The 17518-nt window shown below is 43.2% G+C and overlaps 1 protein-coding gene across 7 annotated transcripts in view; it reads right to left on the reverse strand.

The window, feature by feature from the left end:
- Positions 1–17518, reverse strand: part of TFDP2 (transcription factor Dp-2) — a 181320-nt gene that overhangs the window by 7089 nt on the left and 156713 nt on the right. For all 7 annotated transcript variants that reach the window (XM_050966010.1, XM_050966009.1, XM_050966007.1 and 4 more), the window contains 2 exons: positions 16348–16499; positions 11764–11930 (listed from right to left, as the gene is read on the reverse strand). In XM_050966010.1, the coding sequence (XP_050821967.1) occupies positions 11764–11930; positions 16348–16499 (319 nt within the window). The remainder of the gene's footprint in view (positions 1–11763; positions 11931–16347; positions 16500–17518) is intronic.

Consider the following 17518-nt stretch of genomic DNA (forward strand, 5'->3'; position numbering starts at 1 on the left):
AGGTGAGGTGAAGTGATCGAGTATAGACCAGCATAGGTGCCGAATTCCCCTCTGCCTGGTGGGTGCTCGACCCCCCTCACCCCTTTCTGCCCCCATTACACCCCCTCCCCAGCCACTCTCTCTCCCCTGAGTGAACTGTATCCCCGCTTCTCCCCCTCCCTCCCAAAAAGTCCTAAGCGCTGCCAAACAGCTGTTAGGCGTGGGGGGCTGGAATCGCTGAGAGGGAGAGGAGTGGATACGTGGCGCACGTGCGGTGGTGGGAGGGAGAGAAGCTTGGCTGCTGGTGGGTGCGAAGCACCTGTAATTTTTTCCCGTCGGTGCTTCAGCCCCAGAGCACCCATGAAGTCAGTGCCTTTGTAGACCAGGAATAGCCAGCTGGTGGTCACTAAGCCTGCCCTGAATACAGTTTTTGCCTGAATGAGCACATAGTCTTACCATTTCTCTTGTTTCATCATCTGGAACAATAGAGTGCTAATCCAAAATGGATTCAGCTAATTCAGAATAAAAAACTCCTATCCTAGAATAAAAGCATCCACACAGGGAGTTCATGAGGAATAACTATTCTGAAGCAACTCTCGAAACAGACAATCCTTTGGGGCTTGTCTACATTTAAAACACTGCAGTGCCACCACTGCACCGCATTAGCACTTCAGTGAAGACACTACCTATGCTGATGGGAGTTCTCCTGTTATTGTAGGCAATACACCTCTCAGAAAGGCAGTAGTTAGGTCGACTGGAGAATTCTCCTGTCAACCTAGCACTGTCTACATCAGGGGTTAGATTGGTTTAATTGTGCCGCTCGGGTGTGTGTGGATTTTTCACACTGCTGAGCAATGTAGTTATACGACCTAATTACCTAGTGTAGGAGAAAGGGGTCTCCACAACCCTCTACAGCCTAAGAGGATTCCAAGAGTATAAAGTGGTGCATTCATCTCAGTGAGATGTATCTGAACATTCCATGAAAATGAATACAGTCTGACACAATTGCTCTGAGAGGTGTAAACTGACCCATTCATCTAAATGGGTGTTCCCTTTCTCTCTCGCCCTCCGAAAGTCCACCCCAGCCCAGTTTTCAAATCAATCCTGCTAGAGCACTTTATTAAAATCAGCACTTTTTTGAGCGGTGGGGAAAAACCTCTGTATTGGAGGAACCCCTGACCAAATGACAGAAATTTACTTTGCTAATTCTAGTGTGACACAGCATTATAGTGGGATGGTAGTGCTCTCATAGTTAAGGTTTCACCAGGATTTCAATTTTAATGGGTAAAAAAGGGCTTACGAAATTTGGTATTTTGGATTAGAGTATAATTTTTAAATGTTATAGATTTTGCATTGCTTGGATTTTCTATAGCAATTTGTGGAGGAAAATATCTTCTATGGTTTGCTATTATTGTTTTTAAAAGGGCCATTGACTCGGGGCAAGACTACACTACAGAATTAAAGTTGATCTAAGTTACGTCACCTTACAGCTGCAGCAGTAATTAAACTGCTTTTGCAAGTCCACACTATGCTCCTTTTGACGGCGGTGCACACCCTCACCAGGAGTGCTTGCACTGATTTAACTGTCAGTGTGAGGCATTGTGGGACAGCTTCTGAAAGGCAGCAACAGTCGATGTAAGCAACACAGTGTCAACACTAGCACTGCATAAACCTAACTACATTGACTTAAGTGCTATGCATCTCGTGGAGGTGTAGTTATTAAGTCAGTGTAGTGGGTGAGTTACATTGGTGGGGGGCAGCGTTTTAGTGTAGATACCTACAGAGTTAGGTCGATGTAAGCTGCCTTATGTCAACCTAACTCTGTAGTGTAGGCCAGGACTAAAGGTTTCTAGTGTCTTACAAAATGCCTCCCCACAGAAACTTCAGCATTTTGAGAGGAGAAATTGATAGGTCTGAATCCTTGGTTTGTGTAGATTGGATGAATTATTGTAGGAAGTTGAAAATTGTTTTATTTTTCATGATAAAACATCAGTTACCATGATGACTGACAATGGCATCCTTGCACTGCATCAATCAATATTGATCTTATGACAGTCTTTAGTATAGAGCTCTTATTAGGGGGGCATTTTCTGAAGCTCAGCAACCCATTTGAACATTCTGACATCCAGCAAAGTCGCAGCTACTTGCTTTTCTCTGTTTATATTCAGTTCTATTGTTCAGGAAATGGGTGAGAAGCATATGGCATGATTTACATTACCCTAATACTGTTGCTTACTAGAGTCTTTCATCTTCTCTCTATTTGAAATAATTTTCCTTGGCAACACTTAAAAGTAAAATGGAAGTATGCAAGTGGGTTTTAGAGTATTCTGAAATCTCGGCTCTTTAAACCAGAAGCTTTTCTTTCAGACCTACCTTTCAGAAGGAGCCCTTGCAGACTGAAGGCAGAGAGCAACTATCACAACACAGAAAATAGGTCTACACTACTGTGCCGTGGTGTAGAGTCTTCCTTTAACAGAAGATTTTTTTTGTCAATGTAGTTAAACTACCTCTTAGAGAGGTGAAGTCTGTCGACCTAGCTGCGTCTACTCCAGGGATTAGGTCAACCTAATTGTGCCGCAAAATATTTCACAGCCCTGAGCGCCATAGCTAGGTCAATATAATCTTAAATTTATAGTAGTCCTCAGTCTCAGGAAGCTGAAAAGGGTAGGACTCAGACATAACAGTACACGGATGCTACACCTCTGCCCGATATAACGTGACCCGATATAACACGGGTTCGCATACAACGCGGTAAAGCTCTGACACACTGCTCGGTCCCCCCACGAGTCTAGGAGGCAGGAGCTATGGGGTGGCAATTTTGGGGGCCCCACATTCCCAGAGTGGCCCGGGGGATTAGCAGGGGCTGGGAGCAGCTGGTTCTGCTTCCCTCGCCCCGGCCCCAGCCGTGTCGCTCGGGGGAGAGGGCTTGGGGGAAAGGATCCGGCCCCCACACTCATCAGCAGCGGTGGAACTGGAGCAGCCCGGCCCCAGCCCGCTCCACTCCGCCAGCTCCCAGCCGCGGAGCTCACACCTCCTGCTGCAGGTGAGTGTGGGACCTTTCCCCAACACCCCCTGCCCCCCCAGCGACATGGCTGGGGCAAGGAAAGTGGAGCAGGCTGGGGCCGCATCGCTCTGCTTCCCACTGCTAGTGAGTGTGGAGGGCGTCCTTTCTCCAATCTCCCCGCACTCACCGGCAGTGGGAAGTGGAGCAGCCCAGCCCCAGCCTGCTCTACTCCGCTAGTTCCCAGCCACGGCGCTCCGCTTCCCACCACAGGTGAGTAGGGGGGGCATCCTTTCCCCAACCTCCCCACACTCACCAGCGGTGGGAAGCGGAGCATTGCGGCTGGGAGGTGGTGGAGTTGAATGGGCTGGGGTCACGTTGCTCTGCTTCCCGCCACTGCCGGTGAGTGCCTGTCAGGGGGCGGGGTGTGTGGATAGGGGTCAGAGCAGTCAGGGGACAGGGAGGTTGGCAAATTTGATGGAAATAAGCCATAAAATGTGGATGCTTAACCTTAAATTCTGCTCTGGTAGTATAAGAAATAAAGCATGCCAAAGTTAAAAAGCGAAGTTATACTTTGCTGAGAGAACCATGTAATCAGGCAAATACCCTCTTTTTGATACCTTTGCAAAACATATTTAAGACAGCTACTCCTATCTGTTAATACAGGCATCTGTTAGTAGTAACTGCATAATTTATACTGATCCTCACACTGCATAATTATATTAGGAGCAACCAATAAAAGAAACCTTCAAACTTAAAAAATGCACACACTTTAGTACACAATACTAGATTAAAAGAACCAAAACTTTTGACCATATTTTCTCATAACCAAAATAAGACAGCTTTGAAAAATGTACTCAAAGCAACTCACATCTAAAGAGTACAGACTGGTGTAGAGTACTTCGCATAAAAGGGGAGTCAATATAGGACTTGTGATTAGCAGCCAGAAGCCTATGTGGAACAGTAGTGTGTTACTAAAGAAATTATGCCAACAACAAAAATTTTACTTCTTTAAGAGTATAAAAACGTATACCAATGTATACATTATAAATTATCATCAAAGTGACTGGACAGCTTCCAGCTGCATTATTCTCCCAGGGAGAACTATAAAATTACTTTGTTTACAACAGAAAAAATTCTTCTCTCTCATTTGCAGCAGAAATACCATTACCTTCTATAGAGCTTCCACACCTAGGGAACAAAGTATTAAAAATTAATTTCTATTCTTAGCTACAGGAAAGGGACCCAAGATTTTTTAAAATAATAAATAAGGCAAATAAGGCAAATCAATACAACAGACATTAGGTGAAGTGAGAGTCGGATCAACAACACAGGTGCCAGGCTAATGGCAATGTTCCAATTTTTCTGAAAATTAAGTGTTGAAATTTCTTTTTAGCTATTTACTGGGTAACATTCCTTTCATTGGTGGAAGATCTCCTAAAGTGAACCAGAAAGTTGGCACAGACAGTCAGCAAACAGAGCTGTAAACAGGGGAGTTTCAGAGGGAGTTCTGTTGGAGGAGCAGGTTTTTGTAGTTTGTGGATTGTATTGTGTAGTTTGTATGTGTGGAGGCTGCTAGGGACCGTGTGCTGGGAGAGCAGCTGAGCCCTGATTAGGGGGCAGGGCTTACCTGATTAGGGGTCCTATACAAGTAGCTAGCCAGTCAGGCAGCAGCACAGACAGCCAGCAAACAGCTGTAAACAGGGGAGTTTCAGAGGGAGTTTACAGAGGGAGGTTGCAGGGGAGACTAAGACAGAGAAACTGACAGGCTAGTTAAGGGATTGGGTGGTGGTCTGCCAGTGCTCTGGTGCCTGCTGGGGGTTTGTGTTGTGTTGTATCCCGTGGACTACCAGGCTTTAGGTGGGAAGGCTATGACTGATACAGAGGTAGCAGTGAAAGACACAATGAGGATGACTGGATGTGGAAGCTGTGGCATGTACATGATCCTGGAGGGGGTACCTGAAAAGAGTTTTGTCTGCATGAAGTGCCGCCTGATAGAGCTGATGGAAGAAAAGATCCGAGGACTGGAGATGCAGGTGGAAACTCTGGTTGAGTTTAGAAGGGGGTTTGAGCAGATGATGGAGCACAGACACGAGGGGGCTGAAGGGATAACTCAAGACGTGCAGATGGAAGCAGGACCAAAGAATTCAGAGAGACTGCTGGGGGAGGAAAGTGGACGGTGGAAGCATGTGACTAAGAGAACCAGCAGAAAAGACGGGCCAGTGAAGGAGAAACAGAACTCAGGAACAGGTTTGCAGAGTTGGAAAATGAAGAAGGGGCACAGCAGGTGGTCGCTGAAGGTGAGAGGGCAAGGAAAAAGAGAAGAGCTGATAGTCCTACAAGAGGAGGGGAGGAGTCAATGGAGGCAACACCAAATATAAGCCCCAGGAGGACTGCAAGGGTGAACAGGAATCGAGAGGACTTGCAGCCAGTGGGTGCAGGGGATAGACCGGAGAATCACACTGTCACCAGGAAAAGGCAGGTCTACGTGATTGGAGACTCCTTACTGAGAAGGATAGACAGGCCTGTAACTAGAGCTGATTGGGAGAACAGAAGGGTGTGCTGTCTGCCGGGTGCTAAGATACAGGATGTGGACCTGAGGCTGAAAAGGATCCTAGCAGGAGCGGGAAAGAATCCGTTGATTGTCCTTCATGTGGGAACGAATGATACGGCTAGATACTCTCTGGAATGTATCAAGGGAGACTATGCCAGACTGGGGAAGACTCTTAAGGAAATCGAGGCTCAGGTGATCTTCAGTGGGATTCTGCTGGTTCCTAGAGAAAGGCAACAAAGGTATAACAAGATTATGGCGATCAACAGATGGCTCAGGCAATGGTGCTATAAGGAGGGCTTTGGGATGTATGGCCATTGGGAAGCATTTACGGACAGAAGACTGTTCTCTCAGGATGGACTTCACCTGAGTAAGGAGGAAAATAGACTTCTAGGATGGAGGCTCGCCGAACTGATTAAGAGAGCTTTAAACTAGGAATTTGGGGGAGATGGTTGGGAGATGTCCAGGAGCTCTCCACGCTGGAATTTAACCTTGAGAGGGAAGTAAACAAAGTAAGAGGGGATACAGCCGTGGACAGAAGAATTGACATAAGGAGGAAGGTTAGTGCAGATAGCAGACTAACAGGTGATGCTGGTGGTAGAATGTCTGTGCCTAACAGGGTAAAGAATGCCAGTGAAGCCAAATGGCAAAAATTAACATGTCTGTACACTAATGCGAGGAGCTTAGGGAACAAAATGGAGGAACTAGAGCTACTGGTGCAGGAAGTGAAACCGGATATTATAGGGATAACAGAAACATGGTGGAATAGTAGTCATGACTGGAGTACAGGTATTGAAGGCTATGTGCTGCTTAGGAAAGACAGAAATAAAGGCAAAGGTGGTGGAGTAGCATTGTACATCAATGATCAGGTTAACTGTAAAGAAATACGAAGTGATGGAATGGACAAGACAGAGTCTGTCTGGGCAAAAATCACACTGGGAAAGAAAGCTACTAGAGCCTCCCCTGAGATAGTGCTTGGGGTGTGTTACAGACCGCCGGGATCTGATTTGGATATGGATAGAGACCTCTTTAATGTTTTTAATGAAGTAAACACTAATGGGAAATATGTGATCATGGGAGACTTTAACTTCCCAGATATAGACTGGAGGACAAGTGCTAGCAAGAATAATAGGGCTCAGATTTTTCTGGATGTGATAGCAGATGGATTTCTTCACCAAGGAGTTGAAGAACCAACAAGAGGGGATACCATTTTAGATTTGGTTTTGGTGAGTAGTGAGGACCTCATAGAAGAAATGGTTGTAGGGGACAACCTTGGTTTGAGTGATCATGAGCTAATTCAGTTCAAACTAGATGGAAGGATAAACAAAAATAGATCTGGGACTAGGGTTTTTGACTTCTCAAGGGCTAACTTTAAAGAATTAAGGAAATTAGTTAGGGAAGTGGATTGGACTGAAGAACTTGTGGAACTAAATGCAGAGGAGGCCTGGAGTATTGGTTGATCACAGGATGACTATGAGCCGCCAATGTGATATGGCCGTTAAAAAAGCTAATGCGGTTTTAGGATGCATCAGGCGAGGTATTTCCAGCAAAGATAAGGAGGTGTTAGTACCGTTATATAAGGCACTGGTGAGACCTCATCTGGAATACTGTGTGCAGTTCTGGTCTCCCATGTTTAAGAAGGATGAATTCAAACTGGAACAGGTTCAGAGACGGGCTACTAGGATGATCCGAGGAATGGAAAACCTGTCACATGAAAGGAGACTTAAAGAACTTGGCTTGTTTAGTCTAGCCAAAAGAAGGCTGAGGGGGGATATGCTTTCTCTTTATAAATATATCATAGGGATTAATATTAGGGAGGGAGAGGAATTATTTAAGCTTAGTACCAGTGTAGACACAAGAACAAATGGGTATAAACTGGACACTAGGAAGTTTAGACTTGAAATTAGATGAAGGTTTCTAACCATTAAAGGAGTGAAGTTCTGGAACAGCCTTCCAAGGGGAGTAGTGGGGGCAAAAGACATATCTGGCTTTAAGACTAAGCTTGATAAGTTTATGGAAGGGATGGTATGATGGGATAGCTTAATTTTGGCAATTGATCTTTGATTATCAGCAGATAAGTATGCCTAGTGGTTGGTGATGGGATGTTGGATGGGATGGGATCTGAGTTACTGCAGAGAATTCTTTCCTGTGTGCTGGCTGGTGAGTCTTGCCCACATGCTCAGGGTTTAGCCGATCGCCATATTTGGGGTCGGGAAGGAATTTTCCTCCAGGGCAAATTGGCAGAGGCCCTGGAGGTTTTTTGCCTTCCTCTGCAGTGTGGGGCATGGGTCACTTGCTGGTGGATTCTCTGCAGCTTGAGGTCTTCAAACCACAATTTGAAGACTTCAATAACTCGGACATAGGTTAGGGGTTTGTTATAGAAGTGGATGGGTAGGGTTCTGTGGCCTGCTTTGTGCAAGAGGTCAGACTAGATGATCATATTGGTCCCTTCTGACCCTAAAGTCTATGATTCTATGAGTTTAAGAGAACTTTAGAACAATTTAAGTTTAGACTGACAACAGCCAAGGACCAGAAGCATGTAAGTAACCTACAATACTGCAGCATGCTGTCTTAGGCCTGGTCTACACTACGCGTTTAAACCGAATTTAGCAGCATTAAACGGATTTAACCCTGCACCCGTCCACACAATGAGGTCCTTTATATCAATATAAAGGGCTCTTTAAACCGGTTTCTCTACTCCTCCCCGACGAGAGAAGTAGCACTGAAATTGGTATTGTCATGTCGGATTAGGGTTAGTGTGGCCGCAAATCGACGGTATTGGCCTCCGGGCGGTATCCCACAGTGCACCATTGTGACCGCTCTGGAAAGTGATCTCAACTCGGATGCACTGGCCAGGTAGACAGGAAAAGCCCTGCAAACTTTTGAATTTCATTTCCTGTTTGCCCAGAGTGGAGCTCCAATCAGCACAGGTGGTGATGCAGTCCCAAATCCAAAAAGAGCTCCAGCATGGACCGTACGGGAGATACTGGATCTGATTGCTGTATGGGGAGACAAATCTGTTCTATCACAGCTCCGTTACAGAAGACGAAATGATAAAGCATTTGAAAAAATCTCCAGGCTATGATAGACAGAGGCCACAGTGCTGTGACACAAGCGTAACGGAAAGCCAAAGAATCAAATGGATGCTCATGGAGTGAGGGAGGGGGGACTGAGGACTCCAGCTATCCCACAGTCCCCGCAGTCTCCGAAAAGCATTTGCATTCTTGGCTGAGCTCCCAATGCTTGTAGGGTAAAACACATTGTCCAGGGTGGTTCAGGGTATATCTCAATTTACGCCCCCCTCCGCCCCCCATGAAAGAAAAGGGAAAAAAATCGTTTCTTGACTTTTTTCAATGTCACCATATGTCTACTGCATGCTGCTTGTAGACGCGGTGCTGCAACACTGAACAGCAACATCCTCTCTCGTCCCCTCCCTGGTGGCAGACAGTACAGTACAAAATGATTGATAGCTGTCCTCATCATCCTGTGAGTGCTTCTGGCTGGCCTCAGTGAGGTCGGCCGGGGGCGCCTGGGTAAAAATAGGAATGACTCCCGGTCATTCCCAGCAGATGGTACAGAACGGCTGGTAACCGTCTTCATCATAGCAATTGGGGGCTGAGCTCCATCTTTCCCCCCCCTTTCATGTCTAAAGAAAAGATTCTGTACTGCCTGGACTATCATAGCAGCTGGAGGCTGCCTCCTCCTCATTTTATCTCACTAAAAAAATCAGTGTTTCTTATTCCTGCATTCTTTATTACTTCATCACACAAATGGAGGGACACTGCAACGGTAGCACAGGAGGGTTGGGGGAGGAGGGAAGCAACAGGTGGGGTTGTTGCAGGGCCACCCCCTAGAATGGCATGCAGCTCATTTCTGTGGGATCTGACACGGAGCGGCTGTGCTCTCTGGTACACTGGTTCTCTAGTACACTTGCCCCATATTCTAGGCAGGACCAACTCTATTTTTAGATAAAACACAAAGGAGGGAATGACCCGGGGGGTCATTCCCATTTTTGTCTTTGCGCCCTCGGCCGACCTCAGCGAAGGCCAGCCAGGAGCACCCATGACAGCAGCAGACAGTACAGAATGACTGATAACTGTCATCTCATTGCCAATTTACAATGGCAGATGGTACAATAGGGATGGTAACTGTCTCTGCTACCTTGCAAAGGCAAATGAATGCTGCTGTGTAGCACTGCAGTACCACCTCCGTCAGCATCATCCAGTACACATACGGTGACAGTGACAAAAGGCAAAACGGGCTCCATGGTTGCCATGCTATGGCATCTGCCAGGGCAATCCAGGGAAAAAGGGTGCGAAATGATTGTCTGCTGTTGCTTTCACGGAGGAAGGAATGAATGAGTGATGACATTTACCCAGAATCACCCGAGACACTGTTTTTGCACCATCATGCATTGGGATCTCAACCCAGAATTCCAATGGGCGGGGGAGACTGCGGGAACTATGGGATAGCTACGGGATAGCTACCCACAGTGCAACGCTCCAGAAATCGACGCTAGCATCGGTACATGGATGCACATCGCCGAATTATTGTGCTTTGTGTGGCCGCGTGCACTCGACTTTACAAAACCGGTTTATGTAAAAATCGGAATAATCCTGTAGTGTAGGCGTACCCTCTGTCTATAACTGGAAGCCCACCTAACTATGACCACTAAGCAATTCATCCAAGCAGAATGTCTGGAAGAGGGTGGGAAGAGAAAATCCTCTTTGTGTACAGGATGTGATCAATCTTGGAGTTAATATCCAAAAAAGACTTTCATAATACTGAGAAGTAATGTCACAAACACTGGACTCAAATGTCACTGAAGAACAAAGAAAGAGACTGCATATATAGGAGAAAGCATAAGTTTACAATGGTACTTGCAATGATAGGAAAATACAGAAAGTAATTATTTCAAGAACCTATACAATGCATTTTAACAAACATCCAGAATCTTATTCAAGGAAAGTGCAGCTATGAGACTGGCATGCTGCTATTCTAATAAAAGAGATCAACACTCCTAATTTTAAATGCAAGTTCTACCTTTTAATAAAAGAGGGTTGTAACATTTTCTAGGAAGTTTAATTTAGTTAATGACACTTCGTACTTTTCATCAATAGTTCTCAAAACACTATACATAAAGGCACAAAGGTGAAAATGACTTGCTCAAGATCAGTAACAGAATCCGTATCTCCAGATACACATGCCCTATTTCCTCTAAATCAGGGGTTCTCAAACTTCATTGCATGGTGACCCTCTATTACTACACGACCCCAGGAGGAAGGACTGAAGCCTCAGCCTGCTTGAACCCTGCCACCCCAGGTAGGGGGCGCCAAAGCCCGAACCCCCTGCCCTGGGCAGAGGAGCTCCAAAGTCAAAGCCCAAGGACTTCAGCCCCAACAGGGGGCCTGCAACCTGAACCCCGCCACTCAGGGCTGAAGCCCTTGGGCTTTGGCTTCAGCCTGGGACGGTTGGGTCGGGCTTTGGATTTGGCCATGGGTGCAGCAGCCGTGGTGACCCCATTAAAACGGGGTTGTGACCCACCGTTTGAGAACCGCTGCTCTAAAACACACTACATCTCATTCTCATTTAATACTTATAATGCAATAGTACTCAGAGGGCCAATTAAAATCGGGGCCTCGTTTTGCTATGTGCTGTACAAATACAAAGGAATATGTGGTCCATGCAAAACGAGAGATTTATAAGGAGAATCTCCTCAATAAGTGGAAAGAGCAGTCTAATATCAGATCTGTCCTCTGTTCCACAGTGCTCTCTATTCCACACATTTTTGGGGGAGTGAGGGACAGGAGAAAAAAGAGAAATGGACTGCCTTTTATAGGTCTTTTCTGTTCCTGTTCTCCAGGATTCTTTTAAGCCTAAAAAGGAGTAGCAATGACACAAGGAAAATACTGTCATTTTGAGGCACTTTAGCTATATTATTGAGTCTCAAGGGTTATGTTTTCACTAGAAACTATTAATGGAATTATTCCTTTGCACTGCAGCCCATTCATGAATCAATATTCTAAACAATTTTAAATTAAGTCTACATGTGCCCATCGAAGATTAATTTTAAAACCATCAGTCATTTGTGGGATCCTGCTGGCTTTCATAAATCTACTTCAAACTGTCTAATGCCTCATGCTTATGTAGTTTGACACAATTATAAATGCTTCAGTAAGTTATGGCTTTGAATTTAATCAAGGATAATATTTAAAAGCTTCATTTAACTTACCTGTGACATAGCTTTCTAAAGCTTTTGGCACCAATGATTTTGCAGTTCTTAGATCCTCTGCTGAGCATTTGCCTGCCTCTAGCCCAAAGGACATTCCCATTCGCTTCAGCACCTCAATGTCATCATGAATCTCAAACGTGTTATCAAAATTAAAGAGGTATTCAAATCTGTACAGGAGAAATGTCAAAGTGAGATGGTTCTGGAAGGAACCCTGGGCCTGATTATATTTTCCTGTGCCATACATTCAGGAAGTAAGTGTACAGATACAATAACAATATTTTAGGATTTCTTCAGAGGTCAAAGATGCCTTTTTTTCTAAATACAATGGGTAGGTACAGCTTTTCTCCTGTACTTATGAGACTGGCATCTCTGCAGGGTTCCAATGATCATATTTCCCAATTAAAACAACTTTTTCCATGGCAGGCAATAAGAGTCCATAAACTTTTCTCCTTCATTAAACAGATTAAAAGACGAGGAAAACATTCCTGCTCCAGCAAGAACCCTTACTTGTACTAAATCCAATACTTTTTGAAAGTCTTCTACAGCTTTGTCACCAAAAATAACCATTTTTATTTTTGCTGCTTTTTCCTTAAACTTTCTGTTCTAATCCACAACATCCCTACTGTGAACTGACCTATTTACTTCAATGTAAATCACCTTTTGGATAGTTTATCAATTAAATAACAACCTTCTAAATCTGTTTGCTTACAGGTCCTGTATGCTAAAAACTGTCATATCACCTTTTGCCAGCAGTTATTTCAGTCAGGAGTGAGGGGGAAAAAAAAAAAAAAAAATCACACCCTTAACTAGCATACATTTGTTGGCAAAATCCCCTGTGTAGATGCAATTTATACTGTCAGAAGAGTCCTTTTGCCAGGGTAGTTTATCTTGTTCAGAGTGGCCTCTCCACCAGCAGGCGTTGCTGGTATAGCTATACTGTAAAACCTTTGTAGTGTAGACCAGCCCTCTGTCCCAGAATTGTTGCATTATTAGCTCAGCTTGTGCTCTGGCCTGCTTGCAATATTGAGAATGAGCCAGAGGTCATCTATTCTTTTCAATAAATAAGGGACAATAATCAACTGTTTAAAACTTATTTTAAGCAACTTGTCTCTTCCTCCACCCCCAACAAAAAGAGAAGTTTAACTAGACTGATTAATTTCTGATTAAAAAAAAGTCCACTGTCTTTCTATGAAATCTGTTTAAGCCCTAAAAGACAGTTTTTTGTTCAATTAATGCTTGAAATGATCACAAAACACTTGTCAAGCATAAACAAGAATCTATTTCTTCAGTGCTTTTGCAACCTGAGACTCCAAACCAGCAAAAATTAAGCATGTTCATAACTCTACTAGGACTGATGTAAATGGAGACTAAGCCAATATAGAAAATATCTGAAGTGACTATGTTCTCCAGAATCTCATTTAAAAAAAGAGAAAACCTCAAAAACACAAACTGAAGGCAAGACGTATGTCTGCAAAAAGCATGAAACAATAGCTCTGAAAGGTATGAACTGCCCCATTTATTTCATTAAGGTACAAACTCAGGGTGCCCAGTGATGATGATTTATATGTCAGCGTTGTTAACTCTTTCATTCTTCATGTAAGAAAGGAGAGGAGGGATCAGTGATCTCCACAGTTTACTGTCAGCAGCATCTCACTTTGATGCCATTGGTGGGTGCCGAGTTGAAAATAGGACTCTCTTTTCCCCCCTCAGTCAAGGGGCCTAACAAAGCCCATGGCATACTAAAACTCCACTTGGGGAGAGGGCGGGAGCCAAGTTCAAGGAGCCCATTAGAGCTCAGAGAGGCCATATTTTCATATTTTGAACAACTACATGACGTATAGCATCAGTTCTCAATGCGGGGTCCGTGACCCCTGCGGGGCTGTGATCAGGTTTCAGGAGTCCACCAAGCATGAGGCATTAGATTCACTGGGGCCCAGGGCAGAAGGCCAAAGCCCCACCATGTGGGGCTGAAACCTAGGGCCCTAAGACCTGCCACCAGCGGCTGAAGCTGAAGCCAGAGCAACTTAAGTTTGCAGGGCCCCCTATGGCATGAGGCTCTGGCCAATTGCCCTGCTTGCCCTAACTCAGCCCTGGCTTTTATAGGCAGAAAAACAGTTGTTGTGGAACAGGTGGGGGCATGGAGCTTTTATAGCATGTTGGGGCGGGGCCTCAAAAAGAAAAAGGTTGAGAACCTCTGATCTATAGTAAGCAGCATCTCATTCTAGCAACTGACATGGAAGCAGTTTATTTTGTGGGTGGAGGAGTGCCATCAGGTCTTTTTTTCAGTCAGACCCCTGAATGGAACTACTCTTCGAGTACAGTTACACATGCTTTAATGTTTGAAGGATTGGGTCTAAATCCTGGTCTACACACAGTTTCTGTACCAGTATAAACTGTCAGAGATATAGTTTTTAAAATGTGTAGTTATACTGGTACAACCTCTAGTGTGAACATAGTTATACTGCTATAGTTTAACTATATGGGAAGAGCAATAACCTATATAAGTACTAGGCACCTTTGCACTGATATAACTGTGTCCACAGTAGGTGGGTTACACTGCTTTAACTGTATCAGTATAGTTGAAGAGGTACAACTTTTTTGTGTAGACAAGCCCTGAGGAAAAAAAAACACACACACACACCAAAAATACTAAGTTGTATAGTAATTTCAAAGTTTAACTTAGAAATGTTTAAAAAAACAAAAACAGTGTTTGCTATACAGTATCTAGAAATAACTCCTGAGCTCAGCTGTGTTGGTATGAATAGTAGAGTTATATGTATCATATGCTCTGCATTTCTGCCACAGAATTCATCCACGTCTTACCTTGGAATACTGCTCCAGAATCCCAGCTTTTTTTTTTTTGTTTTTAAATGGCTTTTCTAGTCTTTATGGCTGAGAAGAAAACTTTCTAAATGTGAACCAGTTGCAAACCAGTGCTTTGGGGCACACCGGACGGTGTTTACACTGGGTTTTTTTCTTAAAAGGTCCTGTTGTTGCAGCACTAGTATAGACTAATCACCAATATTTTAACAACTGTGATGTTTTACCTAACATTGATTTCATGTAGGGCTGTTAGATGGTTAAAAAATTAATTGCAATTAATCATGAGATTAAAAAAAATCATTGTGATTAATCACAGTTTTAATCACACTGTTAAACAATAATAGAATACCATTTATTTAAATATTTTTGGATTTTTCTACATTTTCAAATATATGGATTTCAATAACAGAATGCAAAGAGTACAGTGCTCACTTGCTATTTTTTTATTGCAAATATTTGCATTGTAAAAAAGATAAACAAAAATAGTATTTTTGAATACTCCTCATATAAGTACTGTAGTGCAATCTCTTAATCGTGAAAGTGCAATTTACAAATGTAGAATTATTGTTTTTTGTTACATAACTGCACTCAAAAATAAAACAATGTAAAACTTTAGAGCCTACAAGTCCACATTTGTAAGTTGTAAGTTGCACTTTCGCGACAAAGAGATTGCACTACAGTACTTGTATGAGGTGAACTGAAATATACTATTTCTTTTATCCTTTTTACAGTGCAAATATTTGTAATAAAAATAATAATATAAAGTGATCACTGTACACTTTGTATGTCAGTGGTTCTCAAACTATTGTGCTGGTGACCCCTTTCACATAGCAAGCCTTTGAGTGTAACTCCCCTTATAAATTAAATACACTTGTTTGTATATTTAACACCGTTATAAATGCTGGAGGCAAAGCGGGGCTTGGGGTGGAGGCTGACAGCTCACAACCGCCCATGTAATAACCTCGTGATCCCCTGAGGGGTCCTGACCCCCAGTTTGAGAACCCCCACTGTATTCTGTGTTGTAACTGAAATCAATATAATTTGAAGATGTAGAAAAACATCCAAAAATATTTATAATAAATTAAAAATTGGTATTCTATTAGTTTAACAGTGCAATTCAAAGTGTGATTAATCGGGATTCATTTTTAAAATTGAGTTAATTAGTTTTGAGTTAATCGCTTAAGTGCAATTAATTGACAGCCCTAATTTCTTGGTGCTTAAACCACTAGCAGCTGCTGGGACCTTGTCCACACATGAACACCACTGGTGTGAACACCAGTTGACTGCACAGAGAGTTGCAACAGAGGGAAATTGTAAGGGGAAAATATAGCGTAATTAGGTCCCTAAGACGCAAACAGTAGCTTTAAGGATGTGAAATGTCCCACTCATCTTAATGGGGTGTTAATATGGAAGACTGATGACAACAACTTAAAATATATCACCACTGATAATTTTAGTATCTCACAATCTCAGACTCCCTCCCATGCCTTTCCAGGTACCAAAAGCTTCTGCTTACCTCCCAACAACTTGTACAATTCAGTTCTGAAGTTTAAATTAAAAAAAAAAAACTTGGGGGAATTGGCCTAAAGCTGGCCCTGCCTGGAGTCAGTACCTATGTCAAACACCAGGAAGATGAAAGGGAAATGCAAATGTATAATTAGTTTCAGTATGAAGTGCATATACTTTCTGTTCAAAGAAAAATCCCGTACTTATTACACAGAAGACTGAATATTCCAATATGTGGTTCCACATCAAACTCACTTATCACTTGATATGCTGCAGTCTATAACAGTTCTTTTGCTAGTGTTAACTATTAGGAAAGGGAGCTGTATTGTAGAGTTCAAAGCTGGAGGACCTTGATTCTGTTGTTCATTTTGCTGATTTCTTTGTACCAAATTTTTGAATGCTATTTGCTGTAGAAGGAAGAGAAAAAGAAAAAGGAAAATGATCACTGTCATTCAAATGTAAATGTGAACTCTTCCATGATCTGAGATTTTACATCTGTTTTAGTAACCAAGTACCAGTACCTCCAGCACCTGTCTGGTATCTCTCCTAAGATGGGGTGGCCACAGTCTGAACTCTCTGTGCTGGCTAACAAACTCTCCTTTGTGCTGGCCAGGAACAGAAAGGAGTACATGCGGCACTCTTTCAAGGGAGGCACAGCAGACATGCTCCCCTGGCAATCTCTGGAGCTTTGGGAGGGTAGCACAGTACTAAGTACAATGCCCAGAAGACGGAGCATCTCCACATATTAAGAACTAGGGCTTAAAAGGCATAACAAAGGCCTTATCTACTAGCCAGGGTGCATAATTACATCAGTTTAGAAGGTCAGAAAATGTAAAGATAACAAAGTTATACTTAACATGGATCAAATGGCACCTCCCATGGCCCACTCCTCTCTTCTCTTCTTTACTCTTATCCATCCTCCCCTTTTCTCTCCTCTGTTCACTCTATATCATCCAGTCCTAGTAAATCTGTAGCTTTGAAATTACCCACTTTCATAACTGTTTACAAAAGTTACAATCTTCTCTCCACAGCTCATCTTTTGCTATGGGATTTTGTATATAGTCAAGACTGCAATGACTGGCAATAATCTGGGATAGCTGTGAATCTTGTAGTCCATGTTTGGTGCTACTGATTCCAGTCAATAGGAGCACAAGCATATAAAATGGCAAGAAACTGCTAAAATTATTTGAATGGTGAAAGTAGTTAAATTAGAATCAAACACTGAAGAGCTATCATAAAACAGATACATAAACAGAGTAAGCAGGGAGTTTATGGCTCTAATTTTCCTATCACTTTCACCAGCGTGCCTTCTTGGAGTTGCTTAGGATGTACGCCAGTGTTAGTTAGGTCAGAATTAAGTCCAACTATTTAGAAAAATTATTTTTGCCACTGAGAAAAGCAGAAGTGTACAAATGCTTAGAATTTC

The sequence above is a fragment of the Gopherus flavomarginatus genome, chromosome 8 (assembly GCF_025201925.1).
Source record: "Gopherus flavomarginatus isolate rGopFla2 chromosome 8, rGopFla2.mat.asm, whole genome shotgun sequence".
NCBI classification, from domain to species: domain Eukaryota; kingdom Metazoa; phylum Chordata; order Testudines; family Testudinidae; genus Gopherus; species Gopherus flavomarginatus.